This window comes from Apus apus, chromosome 3 (genome assembly GCF_020740795.1).
Source record: "Apus apus isolate bApuApu2 chromosome 3, bApuApu2.pri.cur, whole genome shotgun sequence".
NCBI lineage: Eukaryota > Metazoa > Chordata > Aves > Apodiformes > Apodidae > Apus > Apus apus.
Window position 1 is genome coordinate 32753759 of NC_067284.1, and position 15455 is coordinate 32769213.

General features: G+C 49.7%; 1 protein-coding gene and 1 long non-coding RNA gene across 2 annotated transcripts; both read left to right on the top strand.

The window, feature by feature from the left end:
* The first annotated feature begins 450 nt into the window (after window positions 1-450).
* On the top strand, window positions 451-1717 carry LOC127382545 (uncharacterized). Its single transcript, XR_007888976.1, has 2 exons — window positions 451-1237; window positions 1594-1717. It is a non-coding gene; the product is annotated as an uncharacterized LOC127382545 (long non-coding RNA).
* Window positions 1718-4787: 3070 nt separating this feature from the next.
* On the top strand, window positions 4788-15079 carry KLF11 (KLF transcription factor 11). Its single transcript, XM_051615228.1, has 4 exons — window positions 4788-4883; window positions 7408-7662; window positions 8956-9925; window positions 11644-15079. The coding sequence occupies exons 1-4, from the start codon at window positions 4842-4844 to the stop codon at window positions 11946-11948; spliced, it is 1572 nt and encodes a 523-aa protein (XP_051471188.1). The 5' UTR covers window positions 4788-4841; the 3' UTR covers window positions 11949-15079.
* The last annotated feature ends 376 nt before the right edge of the window (window positions 15080-15455 follow it).

A 15455-nucleotide genomic window follows, 5' to 3' on the forward strand; every position in this document is an offset into this window, starting at 1 on the left:
TGTGGATTGGATTTTTTTTAATTCAGTAAACATGAGGTTTCACATACTCTGAAAACATCTGGTTGCATGGTGATTTCTCTCTGTAGAACTGCCAAGCCTCAGGAAGTGTTCGATGCAGCCAGTGTTTTTTCAGGTAGACACGTTTTTGGGAGTGGAGAGAAAAAAAATGAAATAAAATTGGCAGTGGTTATTCTGTAAGCAGCCCAGGACCAAAATAAAATGGGAAGCAGTCTGTGTGACTCTCCTCTTAAACCCTCGGCTCACAGCAGTTGGGGATGGCAGGCAAGGGCCGTGTGTTTTGACCCCCCTTGGGCGAAGGCTGCTGTGTCACAGCCCGTCCCTGCGGGCAGACACGTACGCGGTTTGCCGGGGCGGGCTGGGGCTCCTTGCCCAGCGCGGGGGGGGGGATCTGCTGTGCTATTCCATAGCCTGCAGTCTGTGTTCCTCTTCCCTCTTATGTGCTGCCTAGTGCCGTGCTCGTCTCTGTCAGCACGTTGGGAGCACATCCCTCCGGCTCCAGGATGCTGCCGGGCACGGCGACAGGCGTGGGAACAACTAAGGAGTGGGAGATGACTGCATGGTCTGTACAGCTGCACCCACTTGCTCCCTAGGAAAGAGGCAATCCATCAGAAAAGCATTCACACAGACCCTCGCTGTCAGCTGAGGCCCGAGTCTTCATAAAAGCGTCTATATTTATCATCGCTTTTGTAATTCAGGAACTATTCCATCAAGAAATATTCCTTCTTGGTCTGTCTGCTTTTTTTTTTTCCTTCTCTTTTTCTTCCCTTCCCTCCTCTGTTCTTCATGGATACCCGTTATATCTCTTTCCTCCTGTGTTCTTCATGGGTAATCCTGTATATAAATATCTGACTATAAATCCCTTCTATAACTCAGCAGAGTTCCCACTGAGGTCGGTGCATTTACTCCCTGGGTGAATGCCTCCTGTCCTGCTCCTGCCCTGTGCCCAGGGCTGCAGCAGCTATTCCCATCAGCTGGTGTCAGGCACCACCTGGCAGCGTGGCTTCATTTGCTCTGAGGAGGGGACTCTCTCTTCTGGCTGCTGCTGCTGGCCCCCTGCGTGTGTTCTGGGGCCATCTGGGGCTGCTCCGACTGCTCCATCCTTCAAGTGCACAACAGAAGAAGGAGAGGGGACTGAGAGACACATCCTACACATGCATCACAGTCTTTCATTTCGTCTGATGTATCTTCTCACATCTCCTGAACAGGACCTCTGATGGTAATTATCTATATTTATTTAATCCTGCCCTGTTTGCCAGGCTATATGTGTTTGCTACAGTAGCCTGCTGCTGCAGTCAGCCAGACCAGATGCCACTGCCAAATTGCACTAACTCTAAAGCTGCACCCCAGACAACTGCTTTGGTCTATTTTTAACTGCTGGTAAACATTAGGAAAACTGTCTGAGCTCATAATATTCTTCCTCTAGTCTCTTTTGAATTGTTTCTTGTATAATTATCTGCAAAAAGGGAATGCGGGAGAGCTGCCTGTGTGCCCTTTAGTCGTTTTCAGTCTACACTATTAAATATTTTATCTCCTATTTGCACGCAATGTTTGATTCTTCTCTTGTCTTCGCAGCTGAAAGGGTAAGATAACCCTCGCTGAGCCTCCTCAACCCTCTGCTGAAGCCACTTACATCTGCTGGCTCCTACAACCCAACAAAGACATTGTCTAGCTTTGACAAAGAAAGCTTTTCTCTGAAGTGTTTGCCAACAGTCTGAGTTAAATAGGCCTTTATAAAACCAAATGGCACTGGGAGAGCCAGATCCTGGGGACACTGGGCTGGGGGAGGATGGCTTTGCTGGGGCTGGGGGCCACTGCCACAGCCAGGCAGGGCAGGGCACCCGCATCCTGCAGCCACCCACACAGGCACACTATGCCAAGCTCTTCTGAAAGGAGTATTGGGGATATTTGGGCGCTGGTTTAGGTTAATAGTTTCAGGAAGGAAGGCACAGCCAGCATAGATCATCCCGATGTGAATGCTCATATGCTGCTCAGGAAGCTGTGCTGCTGGTTGAAACCCACAGGGAAGCCGGTGGGTATAGACCGAAAGTACAAAGAAACAAAATTAACTGCATTAATATTCACCTAGTGCAGCCCTGGGAAAGAGAAAGGGGAGAGAAGCAAGGAGAGAAGTACCAGGCTGTTAGGGTGGGGGGTTCAGGCTCCATGGAGTTCAGACCCATGCTCTGCAGCTGACATCAGATGTGAGGATGAAGAGGCTCCTTCCTCATCTAACACTGCCTCAGCTGGCAGCAGCAGACAAGGCAGAGCAGGCGATTTTGCTAATCTACGAGGATGTGTATTAAAAACCTTAGATGCCATTTTTAGCTCAGCAAAGGGAACACAACCAAACACATTTTCCCTATGGTGCAGGTCTGAGTACAGATGTGTAGCATCACTTCTTTTAACGGGTCTTGCATCTCTGCACTGCAGCAAGGACCCCCACTCCAGCAATTCCCACCTGGGGACTCAGAACATGTAAGGAGAGTCTGTGGTACATGACGTAGGAAATCATCCCACTGGGAGTTGGCAGAAGTAATCTGCTCTGCTTCCCTGTGACTGCTTCTTTCCTGGTGAGGTTGCTGTGCTGCCTTCAGATTCTATTACTCAATTAAAAACCTGCAGTGTAAATGACTAAGGCTGCGTGCGAGCAGCCTTCTGCTTTAAGCAGAAGCTGCATGTGTCTCAACAAGCAGCAAAGAGACAAACATGACCGCTTCTCAACTACAGCTGGAGAAACTGAAAACCAAGAAGGCACAGTATTTTCCTAGTTTTACAATTCCCTAAAGGTTTCTCTTGAAATGACACCATGCGAGTGGCTCTGCTCTTGCAAGGAAAAGCTAATTATGTATAGAGGAGGCACATACCCTGTGCCTCCACTGTGCCCCCTTCACACTTTTTAGTCACTGGCAGCATTTTCCCCAAGTTTGTTTCGCTCCCTGTCACAAAACTGATTTCCTTGTGCGAGTGTAACTCTTGAGTGTTAGAGCTGGCTTTGCAGTGTGAATTATCAACATTTTTCTTACTGTCATACAGCACAGGCCCATGCTGCACAGGCTACAGCTCCAGCACGGCAGGTACTACCCAAGCACAGAGAGAAAGCTGCTGGCAACTTAAGTACAGCATGAGATGCCAGGCAGAGGCACAAGGTCACAGGCTGCAATCCGCAGGCAGGAATGACGGCATGCAGGAAGGGACCTTCTGGAGGGAAGGCCTTGTAGCTAGACGGGCTGCCACGGTCTCTGGGGGACTCCCTGCCAGGGGGAGATGGTGGCAGGAGGCCTGGTGGTGGGAAAAGAGAAATGAGGTTAAATACAGCGGACACTGGGGAGAGATGGAAAGAGGCAAGGGGAGTGCCCAGATGGACAGGCCAGGGAGATAATTTTAGTTTGGTATTTGATGGGCTGGGAAGTAGTAGTGCTGGGGAGGATAAAGTACGTGAAACGTGCAGTAATGGAGACCAGAGATGAGCACAATATGGTGAAGCGTTAGAAACTACGTGGACAGCAGGGAAAGACTGGGATTCAGAAGTATAATGGAAAAAATGAGGCCCAGTAGTTAAGTGAAGCTGGCAGCGCAAGGATGATTCGAGATGATCCCTCCCTTGTCCTCCACATCGACTAGGAGGATGTCCTGCCTTGAGAAACCAAGGAAGGAGAAAGCAGAGATCACCCAGCAGGAAAGAACGCTGAATGACCGTCCGCACCTTGTGTCAGCGGGCAGAGGCACCCAGCGAGGCCGGGCTGGGAAAGCCGCAGGGCAAGCAGCGAGGGAAGGCTCGGGCACCCGGGCCTGTCCCTCCAGGCTCCGCGGGGGCCGAGCTGCCCTGGGCGGAGCCCGCGCCGCCCGTCCGTGCCACCGGCGCTGCCACCGGGCCCCGGCGGGCCGGGAGCGCCGCACCCCTGCAGGGGCCAGGCAGCCGAGCCTTTCCGCTTCCACTGGAGAAGAGAACACGGGGGGCTGCGGGGCGGCAAAGCAAGGAGCGCGCTCTGAACCCCGGGGTTCCACCACGGCCCGCAGTATCTGCGGGGCGCTGGCGGGCTGATCTCACCGCCGGCTCCTCTGGCGGGCCCAGCCGGCAGAGCCCTGCCGCGCCCCCGCACGCCGCCGGCGGGGCCTCGCCCAGCACGGCGGGAAAGCTCCGGACGTGCGGGAGCCTGCGGCAAGGAGCCGCTTCCCGCAGCCCCGGCCCCGCCGCGCGGAGGAGCCGCGGGGCGCTGCGGGAGGCGCGGGGCGGGGGGCGCTGCGGGGCGGGGGGCGCTGCGGGGCGGGGGGCGCTGCGGGGCGGGGGGCGCTGCGGGGCGAGGGGCGCTGCGGGGCGAGGGGGGCGGGGGCGCCTGCGTGCCGCGCCGCACGCGCCAGGCGGGGGTGGCGGAGCCCCGCCCCCGCGCCCCGCCCCGCCACACCCCCGCGCGCACGGGCATTCCCGGCCGCCGCCCCGCCCCCGCCCGACCTTTCCCCCAGTTTCCAGCGCGCGCCCCCCCTCCCCTGGCTCGGCCCCGCCCCCTCCCCGCCGCAGCCCCGCGGCCGCTGCCATCCCCGCTCGGGCGCCGCCGCTGATTGGCCGGGCGCGGGCCGCGGCGGGCGCTGATTGGCGGGGAGCCGCTCCCCCGGCCCTCTGCCCCGCCCCGCCCGCGCGGGCTGGCGCCGGGAGCGCTCCCAGGCGCTTCCCGAGGCGCGCGGGCTGCGCGGCGGCCGGGGAAGGGGACGGGACGGGGCGGGGGCGGCGCCGGCGGCTCCTCCTCCTGCTCCTCTCCCTGTGTCCGCGCTGCCGCCGCTGGCTGCCCGGTCACACCGCCGCTGTCGCCCGCCGGAGCCGCGCCATGCACGGCTCGCCCTGCCCGGAGATGCGAGATGCGTCCGCGGTAAGCGGCGGGCGGGCGAGGGGCGGGGAGGAGGGGGCGGTGTGGGCCGCCCCCGGGCCGAGGGCAGCCGGCGCCGGTGCCGCCCGGACACGTGCTTTGCGGCGGGCAGGGCGCGGGCACCGTTACCGCCCGAGCGGGGTCAGGGCCCCTCGGGCCCGCAGCCCGGCGGGTGGCGGCCGCCGGTTGGCACGGCCGCGGGGCAGAGCGCTCGGCTGGGACCCTTCCCGTGGGGCGGCGGGGTGGGTTGCGGCCGGTCCCCGCCGCGGGGGGTGGTCGGGGGGCGGCGTTCCCGCGGGGGCGGCTGGTGCCCCGCTCACCTGCGGGGGGCGGGGGTGCGGAGCGGCCGTCCCGCAGCGCCGTGCGGGGGCGGCGGCGGCAGGGGCATGGCGGGAGCTGCCCTCCTCCTCCTCCTGTTTCCCGCCATCCGCCCCGCCGCGGCGCCGCCCGGCCGGGACACCCGCCGCGGGGCGGGCGGGCGTGGCGGGGCCTGCGGGCGGGAAGAGGCCCTGCCCGCCCCGGCCCTGCCCGCCCCGGCCCTGCCCGCCCCGGCCCTGCCCGCAGCCCGCGCACGTACGGCCCGGCAGCCGGCGGGGTGATGTGAGGACAGGCGGCCGGGCGCGGTTATAGCTATTTCCCTGGCAGCGGGAGAGCCCCGTCTGCAGCGCGAAAGGGCTTTTCTTGGGGTTGGGTTTTTTCTTTTCCTTTGAAGCGAGGAATATTTTTTATTGTTGGGGTTTTTTTGTCATGTTTTGTTAGGGGAAACTGCTCTCCTTGAAACGTAGGGTTGGAAAAAAGAGGTCTGCTGGCTTGACGGAGTGCAGTCAGTCCCGCTTGGAGGAGCGCTTGCGGGCTGCCCAGAGCAGAGCCCGGTGCGGCTCCTGCCTGGCAGGTGGTCTGGGTCTGCCCCTGCAGCAGCGCTGGGGCTTGCCCCCATGCCGCGCGTCTCGTTGTTTCCAGCGGGAATTCCTCCGAGTCTCTCTCAGAGCAGTTCACAGAGTGATAGAATGATTTGGGTTGGAAGGGACCTTAAAAATCATCTAGTTCCAACCCCCCGGTGCCTTGGGCAGGGACACCTCCCACTAGACCAGGTTGCTCAAAGCCCCATCCAACCTGGCCTTGAACACTTTTAGGGAGGGGGCACCTACAACATCTCTGGACAGACTGTTCCATCCTCACAGGAAAGAAGTTCTTCCTAGTATCTAATCTAAACCTACCCTCTTTTCAGTTTAAAAATCACTCTGCAGTGCTTTAAGCCCTTCCTGCCCCACATCTTGACATCTCCATGCATGGTACCTCTTGTAGGCAGAAGTTCTCTGGGAGTACAATATTGGCATTTTGGGTCCATTTTGTTGAACATGTTTGCCATGAGACAGTGTCACAGAGCTTTGTATCTGTTGAGCCAGGATCAGTCCACATTACTTAACATGGCTCAGTAGCAAAAGGAATTGATGTAGGTGTGTAAGTGATGTCACCCAACAAGTATAGTTCCCTCGAGGGCTTTAGGCCATGGTAACGGTGTGGTGATGCTTCCTGTTGCTTTTTTACTTAAATCCCTTTGGCTGCAATATATAAGCACTCTGTGTGACAGCGTTAGGCTGAAGAATCTTGATCCATGCCTCTTAATCCCAGCCTTAACAGATACTTGGTGTGCCTAAGGGCTGGAAGAGGGAATGCGTAGTTGGGACCAAGCTGGCACGTGAGCAATAAACCAACAGCATAACAGCACTGTTGGAGTCACTGCTAAGCGCCGGTGAGAGCTTTGTAAAGTTTGTGTATCCTTTCACAGAGAAGTTGAGTGTTTTACGTGCATGTGTATGTATGCACACGCTCAAGTTTTCTGTGATGCTTGCAGTGGGCGACATATCAATGTGATTACATTTGTCTTCATGTTATTCAGTGCGTTTGGGGATACCTGACACTTATGTAGTATAAAGCACAATACAAACAATTCCCCCAGTACTTGAAAGACTATTTTCACTCCTTCCTCCCACCCTGGTTTCTCTATTGGTAAAAACAAGATTAAAATGCTTTTGCATGGTGTGGTTCTCTGAATTGGTGGTCATAAAGTAAAGCATCTTACTGTCAACTGAAACTTACCTTCTAAATGTTACCCAAATTAGATTAGTGCTGCATAGCAGTTGTCTTTCAGGCCCAGGAAACAGCCTTGTCTGAACAAGGTTGGAAGTTGGGATTCTTTTCCTCTTTTTGCTTGTATGCAGGCATGGGATGTTTATTCAGAGCAGTGTAATCCAGGAAAGTAACTCCGGAAGTGTGAGTTACACACATACCTGTTCCTTTTCTGCAAATCACAATTTATTTTTTTTTTAATTTTTATTTTTTCTTGAGTAAGAGGGGTAGGGAGATGAGCTGGTGGGGGAGGGAAAGAGTTGAGCTGGTTGGTAAAAGCCTTGCCGCAGGCCTGGTATCTTTTTCAGATGACCTTCATGGTGAGCAGACAGTACGTAGGTGGTGTCTGCTTTGTGTCCTGACTTGTCCTAATAGCCAGTAATCCAATTGCATTTAGGTTGACATTGTGGACATCTATGAGTCTATCCGTGAAAGGCAGCGTCATGACAGCGAAAGGTCTACCTGCAGCACCTTGGAGCAGAACGACATTGAAGCTGTTGAAGCACTTGTTTGTATGAGCTCCTGGGGTCAAAGATCACAGAAAGGTGACATGTTAAAGATAAGGCCACTTACGCCCTTCTCGGATTCGGGTGATTTCACAATGCACACTGAGGCTACATCTGAATTACCAAAGGACTATTTATCTACACTGGTAAGAAAAACATGAATGCGAAATTAATATGCCTGACATCTGGGTGTTACATCTCTGTGGTGTTACAGCGTGGCTGGAAAAGATGTCTGGCTGGTGTGCAGTACAGCCACTGCTGTACATAGAATAGTCAGGTGGGTGTGTTGAGTTTGGGTTTTTCTGCTGTCTCTGAAACTGCAAGTGTAGGGATTTGAGTCCTCATTAAATCTCAATGTGAAAGCTCTTGCTGACAGGTTATTTAATTTGACAGGTGTGCTGGGGATGCTGTCTGAATGGATATTGTAGGTTTCCTGGAGCAATTTGAGTAAGAATGGCAAAATGAACCCCAGCTGTTCGCACTGCCTTATCTGCAAGCACTATGTCAAAAAGCTCTTGATGACATTTGGCTTCACTCTGAATACAGGTTAACATTATGAAATAGACAAGTTTAATTAGTTTTTACTCTATATGTTTGTACACATAGTCTGTTACTTCTCCAGAGCATCAGGCTATTCTGGCTGACTGTCAGTTGAATTACGGATTTTTTGGTTGCAATTTATGTTGCAATAAAAGTAGGTACTAAAAAAGGGCTTTGTCCCATTCTGGTTTCTGATGGTTAAGGCCCGTTTGAACCAATAGGCTTCTGTTATGCAGTTCTCTCAGGAAACAGGGGAATAATAGAGGAAAGAGGCTGAGACAACATGGCAGCTGGTCAGTGGACTTCTGTCATACTCTGCTGCTCAGCTTTGGCACTGTCTTTTGAGCAGCACAAGAGACAGGCATGAGTTTTCAGTGATAAAGGATGAAGGATAGATGGTGGCAGCAAGAGAGCTTAGAGGGAAGTATAGGAATAAGAAGAGAGAGGAGTTCCACTTGGTTTTGTTTCAGAACTTGCCACCAACTGATTAGGTAGTAATTGACAAGATCTAGGACTTGCTGGAAGCTTAAAACTGAAATGGTACAGTATTGCTCTCTGTTGCTAGTTTGTGTTCTGTTAACAGCAGTGTGCTCTTAGCCTCTTACAGCAGTACCCATTGCTGGGGAGAAGAGAATGATACTATTTTTTGTGGAGCAGTGAGGAGACATGCAGTGTTTTATGCAGGTTTTCATCTGCCTCATTGCCTTGTCTTTATTAATATGCTTTTGAGCATTCAGAATGGCCAGCAGATAAGGCAATGTATGCTTTAATTAGTTTGTCCCAAGAAGGTGGTTCTGAGATTCTGGGGAGGGGGTGTAATTTTGTTTTTCACAGTAAAAGCAGTGAAAAATTGTGCTATGAAATTACACTGCTGTATAACGGTGATTTCTTTTTTTCAGTGCATGACCCCTCCGCACAGCCCTGACTTTGTTGAGATATCAGCTGCTATGCTTCTCTCCTCACAAGTCACTTACTCCAAACCAAGGACTGTCATGGCAAATACAGCTGCCTGCTCAGTCACATCAGCGGCCGGTGCCTCTCCCATAACCAAGCCCGTGATATCTGAATCCTTTGCCTCTCAGCCTTGCAGGGCCATGGCAACAAGTGTGATACGTCACACAGGTGATAGTTCTGCTTGCCATCACATTCCTGCTGTGCAAGAGAAAACAAAGGTAACTTCAGGCCACAGCACTTCCAGAGACTGGTGTGGAGCAGATGACCGAAGACATTCCAGACCGCCACAGGACACGTGTGCTGCAGATGATTTAGTTAACAAAACCTCTCCAGTACATCGGCCTTATGCACATGACTCCAGTGACATTGTGACCAACAAAGGACAACTGCCAGTCCGGCCTGCTTCGCCGCAGACCCACTTACCAAAGAATTGTGAGAATGACTTGCAAAAAAGAGCTACCCCAGTGACACCCACCCCAGTGACACCCACTCCTGTTTCAAGCCCCCAGGTTCTCTGTCAAATGATCCCTTTAAATGGACAAAGCAGCATGATCAATGCCTATGTCAAGCCTTCAACTCCAGCTGTCTCAACTCCTGTGAAACCTATATTACCGCAGACAGTCCCGCTCTCTCAGCCTGTACTCATGGGACCTTCTGTGCCTCAGGGGACTGTCATGTTTGTCCTTCCACAGACTGCTGTCACACAGACACCGCAGTGCCCACAAACAGTAATGACTGTTGGGAACACCAAGTTACTGCCCCTTGCTCCTGCTCCCGTATTCATTGCTTCTGGTCAAAGCTGCACCCCCCAAGTGGACTTTTCTAGACGGAGGAATTATGTTTGCAACTTCCCGGGGTGCAAGAAAACCTATTTCAAAAGTTCCCACCTCAAAGCCCACCTTCGCACCCACACCGGTGTGTACAACAGGGCGGGTCCTTTGCTGCTCTGGCACTGGTTTGCATTGGGGTGCCAAAATGCACATTTTTGGGGCTACAGGGTGGGAAAGGGAAGAGGCAGGTGATCAGGAAACTTCCCCTTTCAAAGAAGGGAGAAATGTTCATTCTCCATAGGCAAGCAAAACAAGACAGACTTTGTTCTGAGACCTCATCTGACCCCATAGTGTTAGTTGAATTTCACATGCTTTAGTTGGAGCAAAGCTTTGCTGTCTGTGTGTGTGTTTAGATTTGAGTGGAATCATGCCATCTGGCCTAGATCGAAATGAATTGTACTTTTTGGAAGCATGGAGAGATCTGGTGTAAGCAAATGGTAGTACTCATGGTTAGTCTTAATTGTTTCAAACAGAAAAGAGAGAAGGATAAAAACTGCACACTTCTGCAGAGTTTCGTCTAGGCTGAGTGAGAATGCATTGAGCTTTGGGGCTACTGTGTTAGGAACTACAGCTGCAGTTTATTCTGTTATTGTAGCAGTTGTTAACTTAAAACTAACTTTGAGTTCTCGGGGACTATTTTTTATGCTGAGGGATAGGCTTAGTGGGTGATTGGTACAGAATAGCTTGTTCAAAAGTTTGTCTAACTTTGTTTTTCCTTGGCTTTTTCCCCCCACCCTTCCTCGTCCCACAGACACTGGTTTATTGGATGTCAGCTTCTGTGGCAGGATTTGCGTTAGTTTGCAAGCTTATCTTTACAGTTCCTTTAGGGGAAGAGTTTAAACCCCATAAGAAGCTGATAATCCTTGTAAACAACAGCTCAGAGGTAGAATGATGCTTCTACTTGTGGCTTGAGACTTAAGTGCTGCAGACTGCTCAATTAACTTGGTACTACAGGATAAACATAAGCTAGCACCGAGTGTTTCACATTGATCACGTGCTTACTGATGATCCATAGGGAAGCTATGTGTGTCTCTGTATCCTGATTAAGACTAGGACATCTATAGATGGTGAAGCACACTGATTCCTCATAAGCCAGTCCACATTACAGGATTGAGGGGCAGAGTAGTTCAGCTTTCTTTTCCCACCTTTTCCCTGCATACTGCGTAGCTAGGTGATATCACATACACTAAATGTAGAACTTTACTGTCAAAATGTGAAAACAGCACTTCTGTGGGGTTTCCTTTCTGCTGGACACTTGTTCTTTTCCAGAATGTTACCATATATTTGGGTCATGTGGTAGATGTTTATCTTGAGATTTACAGGGTTAGCAGGTGGTAGATAACATTATTTATGATAGGTCTGATGTTAAGCAGGATGAGCAGAAGTCAGTGTGGACAGCCTTCATGACTGCTGTCATTCCTGGGCATGCAGAACTCCCTTTGCTGTCTGTTGGACCTCCAGCTGCATGGGGATGGCAAGATGAGCCAGTCCTCAGTAGTACCTGCTGGGGGCTGGTGTGTGTGTAGCTTTATGAAGACTCTTACTTTAAACTGGGGCTTTGGACAATTACAAAAAAAATGTGTTGATTAAAGAATGTACATAGAGGTCATAAATAGAAATTAGACTTATTTTTGTAGAGATTTTTCTCTTGAGGCACAACTTGACCTTCAGCTAATGTTGACTACACAAGAGCGGTTCTGTGGAATTCATCAGTTTTTGTAAGGCAGCACTGAAATTAGTTTTTGGATAAAACTGCAACACAGTTTTCTCAAAAGTAAGTTACGCTTCTTTTGTGTCCTGCAGGAGAAAAGCCTTTCAGCTGCAACTGGGAAGGCTGTGACAAGAAGTTTGCGCGCTCAGATGAACTGTCACGCCACCGCAGGACTCACACGGGAGAGAAGAAGTTTGCTTGTCCCGTGTGTGAGCGTCGCTTCATGCGCAGCGATCACTTGACGAAGCACACCCGCCGCCACATGACCACGAAGAAGGTCCCCAGCTGGCAGACAGAGGTTGGCAAACTCAACAGAATTGCCTCAGCAGAGAAACCGAAAGGCAGCAATGCTCTGAGTATGCTCATCCCTGTGCCATCGTCAGTCTGTCAAGGCTAGCGAGAGAAACCTTCTCTACAAACTTTCTGAAAATCAGGAAGAGCTCTCATGTCTACAACAGAGCCAATAATGGCTTTTTTCTCCCATGTTTGTGCATACTTTAGTTTCCTTTAGGTCCTCTGTTAATGCTGTGTGAAAAATCTATAGTACCTTTCTTTGTCCCTTCCCTATTTGTTTTTTTCAATACTTGGGCAAATGCAATCACCAGCACTTCAGGAAAACAGAACTCTTTGGAAATTACTTTGGCAATAGATTTAAAAAGTCACTTGTAATGCTTGCTGTTAATATTTTGATGAACAGTAAAACAGGGTGATTTTTAATTTTTATACTAGTATTTTCTATACCAAATATATTTTGTATTTATTCATTTTGGTCTTGGTATGCAGGTAAATTACTTGACCTGCATTAGTAGGGGCATGCAGGATGAGACCCAGAGTTTTGTAACTTTTCAGTAACCCTCTAGAATTGCATTCAGAGTGTTTTGTAAACAGATAATATTTGATAACTCATAGTGGTTGGGATTTTGACACTTGAAGATTACTGGTGCTGTTATACCCTCCTTATGCAGGTGGCATTGGAGGTTTGAGATCTAAGTGTATCATCAGCTTTGAAACAAACTGAACTAGAATTACTTTCAGATGAAAAGTTTTGAAAACCTCAACATTTTATAAATTCATACCCTTTGCAAGTGGAAGAAGTCCTTGTGACTTCTGGTACAAGTTTGACATTCTGGGCATTCCTGAGTCCACACTCCACTGGAGCAACGTTTGGTGGAGCCAGACTGCTCTGATGGAGGTAGAAGCACAAACACTATTTAGAAGCTTTGACACTAAAAATTTTGCTTTACTTTCAGTTCTACTAAACCAGCATATAAAAATCTACAGAAAATGCAAAAATGGCAAGATAACCCATGAATAATTAGCTGGGTCTCTGTTTATGTAATTTTTTTTTTTTAGTACAGGAGAAACAGAAAATTAAGGGGGTTTTTATGTATCATGGTTGCTTGTGCACCTTTAAAGAAAATAGTTCAAGGCTTTCATTTACCTGTATCAAAGCACCAGAGGAGGAAGTATTAATCATGTCTTGACTTGAGAAATAGCCACCGTGTCAACTTGATGATGCTCTTCATGTGGCCTTATACTTCTCCACAATACTTTGTATAAAATCACCCTTTTCTATTAAAAGAGATACTCTCCCTCTTGAATGGATTTTCTTTTACACAGAGTGCAAATTTGGCTAAAAAGTGGCATCACTGGCTGCAGGAGTGCTGTGTTGCAATGGCATGGTACGAGTAATAAAGCAAAACGTCTGTAGCACCCTCAGACTGCTCGGTTTCCGTGGTGCGGAAGGATGTGCACGTGTATTGTAGCAGAGCTGACAGTAGGGCTGTTGTGCTGTGAAGCACCAGGTGTTGCTTTTCTGGGAAACAGCTTACCTGCTGGATGAAATATTCCTGCACTGTTTACTCCTTCTGGACTCCTCCCTTCAGCCGCTTCTATGTTGAAGCTTAGTTGAGCACTGAGGAGGACTTTTTTTTTTTTTTCCCTGGATGTGTAAAATTAGGATAATTAGGAATGCGCTGTCTTGTATTACTATGTTGTTCTAAAATCCCAGTCTTGCTTCTTGGTGTGAGAAACACACAGTTCTCATCTATGTAAGTGCAGGCTTGCTGATCTCAGCTAGCACTCCACTGAAATCAGCAGAGACCTCTTTCAGTTGAAAGCAGAACACATCATTATTTTTTACACTGAAGTCTATGGGTATAATTAAGGGTAACAAGTTTTCAAACTGCACTAAATTGGAGGATTACGTGAAGTGCTCTAAAGTTTTTGTGCCTGACCTTCAAAGTGTCCACACGCTGTTGGCTGCCCTCTCGCTGCAGTCCCAGTGATCACCTGTATGTGCTGGTGAGTGTGCGTAGGCCTCGCTTTGTGCCCTCCAAAGGGCTCATTTGAAACCCTTCTTCCCAGTGAAGTGGATGCTTTTAGTGTCACTGTTCTGTGTCAATACTCAGTTTTCTGAATTCACGTGGTGAAGAAAGAGACATTGCTGTTTTTTTTTCCTTTTTGTTTTTCCACTGGTAAGTCCCTTAGAACAAGAAGTTTGACTTTTGGATGCCATTTTAGCATGCTTGTAACTGGAGGAAGAGCATCCTGTCTCAGCCCAGTAGCCAATTCAGTATGTAACTTTTTAATGACATTGATGGTGCTTACCTGAGCAAAACAGTTTGGAAACTCGTGTCATAATTTAATAAGGTGTCATGTTAGATTGTTGCATTGAAGGGGGGAAATGATGGACTGGAGAATATGGAATTAAAAAAAAGTGTGGGGTGTGTGTGTGTGTCATGATGCAGAAAAGTGACAGCTCCCTCCTGGTTAGGTTTACCTGGCCTGTGACACCTCGCAGCCCTCTCCTGCAAGGTGTGTGCTGCCTCCCAGCACCTGTGTATCTGATGTGTGACTTCCTCCTGTGGATGTGCATGACTAGCTCAGCCACAGTGTGGCTGCCTCTGCTCTGTTTGCACTTTCTATTCCTTCCTGCTGTTTAAGGATTATTAATGGATTAAGCATGGGATAACTGCTCTCTGCACTTTAGTGCCTGAACTCTATTGTTCAGTCTTTTTATTTTGAGCCTATATTTTAAAGAAATGGAATCGCACTTTTGTACCTGTTTTTAACTTTTATTAAATAAAAAGTGTGTAATGTGACTGGTTTTAAATTGTAAACCAATGGTGAAGTTTCAGGTTGCATACACGTCCATTCCAGAACTTATGTAAATCCACCTGGATTAGATTATATATTTAGGCCAGCTGAAGACTTTGGGGCTCTCTAGTTCACTTACCTGTAAAGGCAGGACTTTTGGGGTCCAGTTGTAAATTGACCAGTGCTTGTCCATTTATAATTTTACACAATGCTTCTTCTGTATTTGCTAGAATGCGTATACCACCTCCAGGGTTTGGGGTTCTTGCATGCTGTCTGAAAAAAAGAGTCTTGGGGTTCATAACTGTTTCTAGCATGGCCTCCAGAAGCTATCCACAAAAGGTGGTGGTCCAAGTGCTGCTCTGTTGGTGTTGCAAGCTGTGCATGGCATGAATGCTGGAAATAAAGAAGAAATGAGAATTTGACTCAAAAGATGGCTGCATTAGCCCTTGGTTCTTCCTGTGTGCCTGTTCTCTGGTGGGGAGGTGGCTCTGGTAGGCTGGGTGTCATCTCTGGGTCTCAGCTGGGAAAGGTGTCTAGCCATGGTGACAGCAGCAACAACTACTTTAAATTTGGAAGCATCTCTTCTGTTTCTTTCCCTGTGACCAGTTCCCACATTGTAGCAGTGTCTGTTTCTAGCAGGGTCATGTTTTAATGGAAGAGGAGGGGGTGTAGTGCCACCAGCTTTATGTCACAACCTTTCATGGCAAGGTGACTCAGTCTCAGCAGTCAGAGCCCTTGGAGAGCAAACTGGCTGTGAAGACTCAAGGTCTTGTCTGCAGAATAGCACACTTCTTGCAGGCATGTG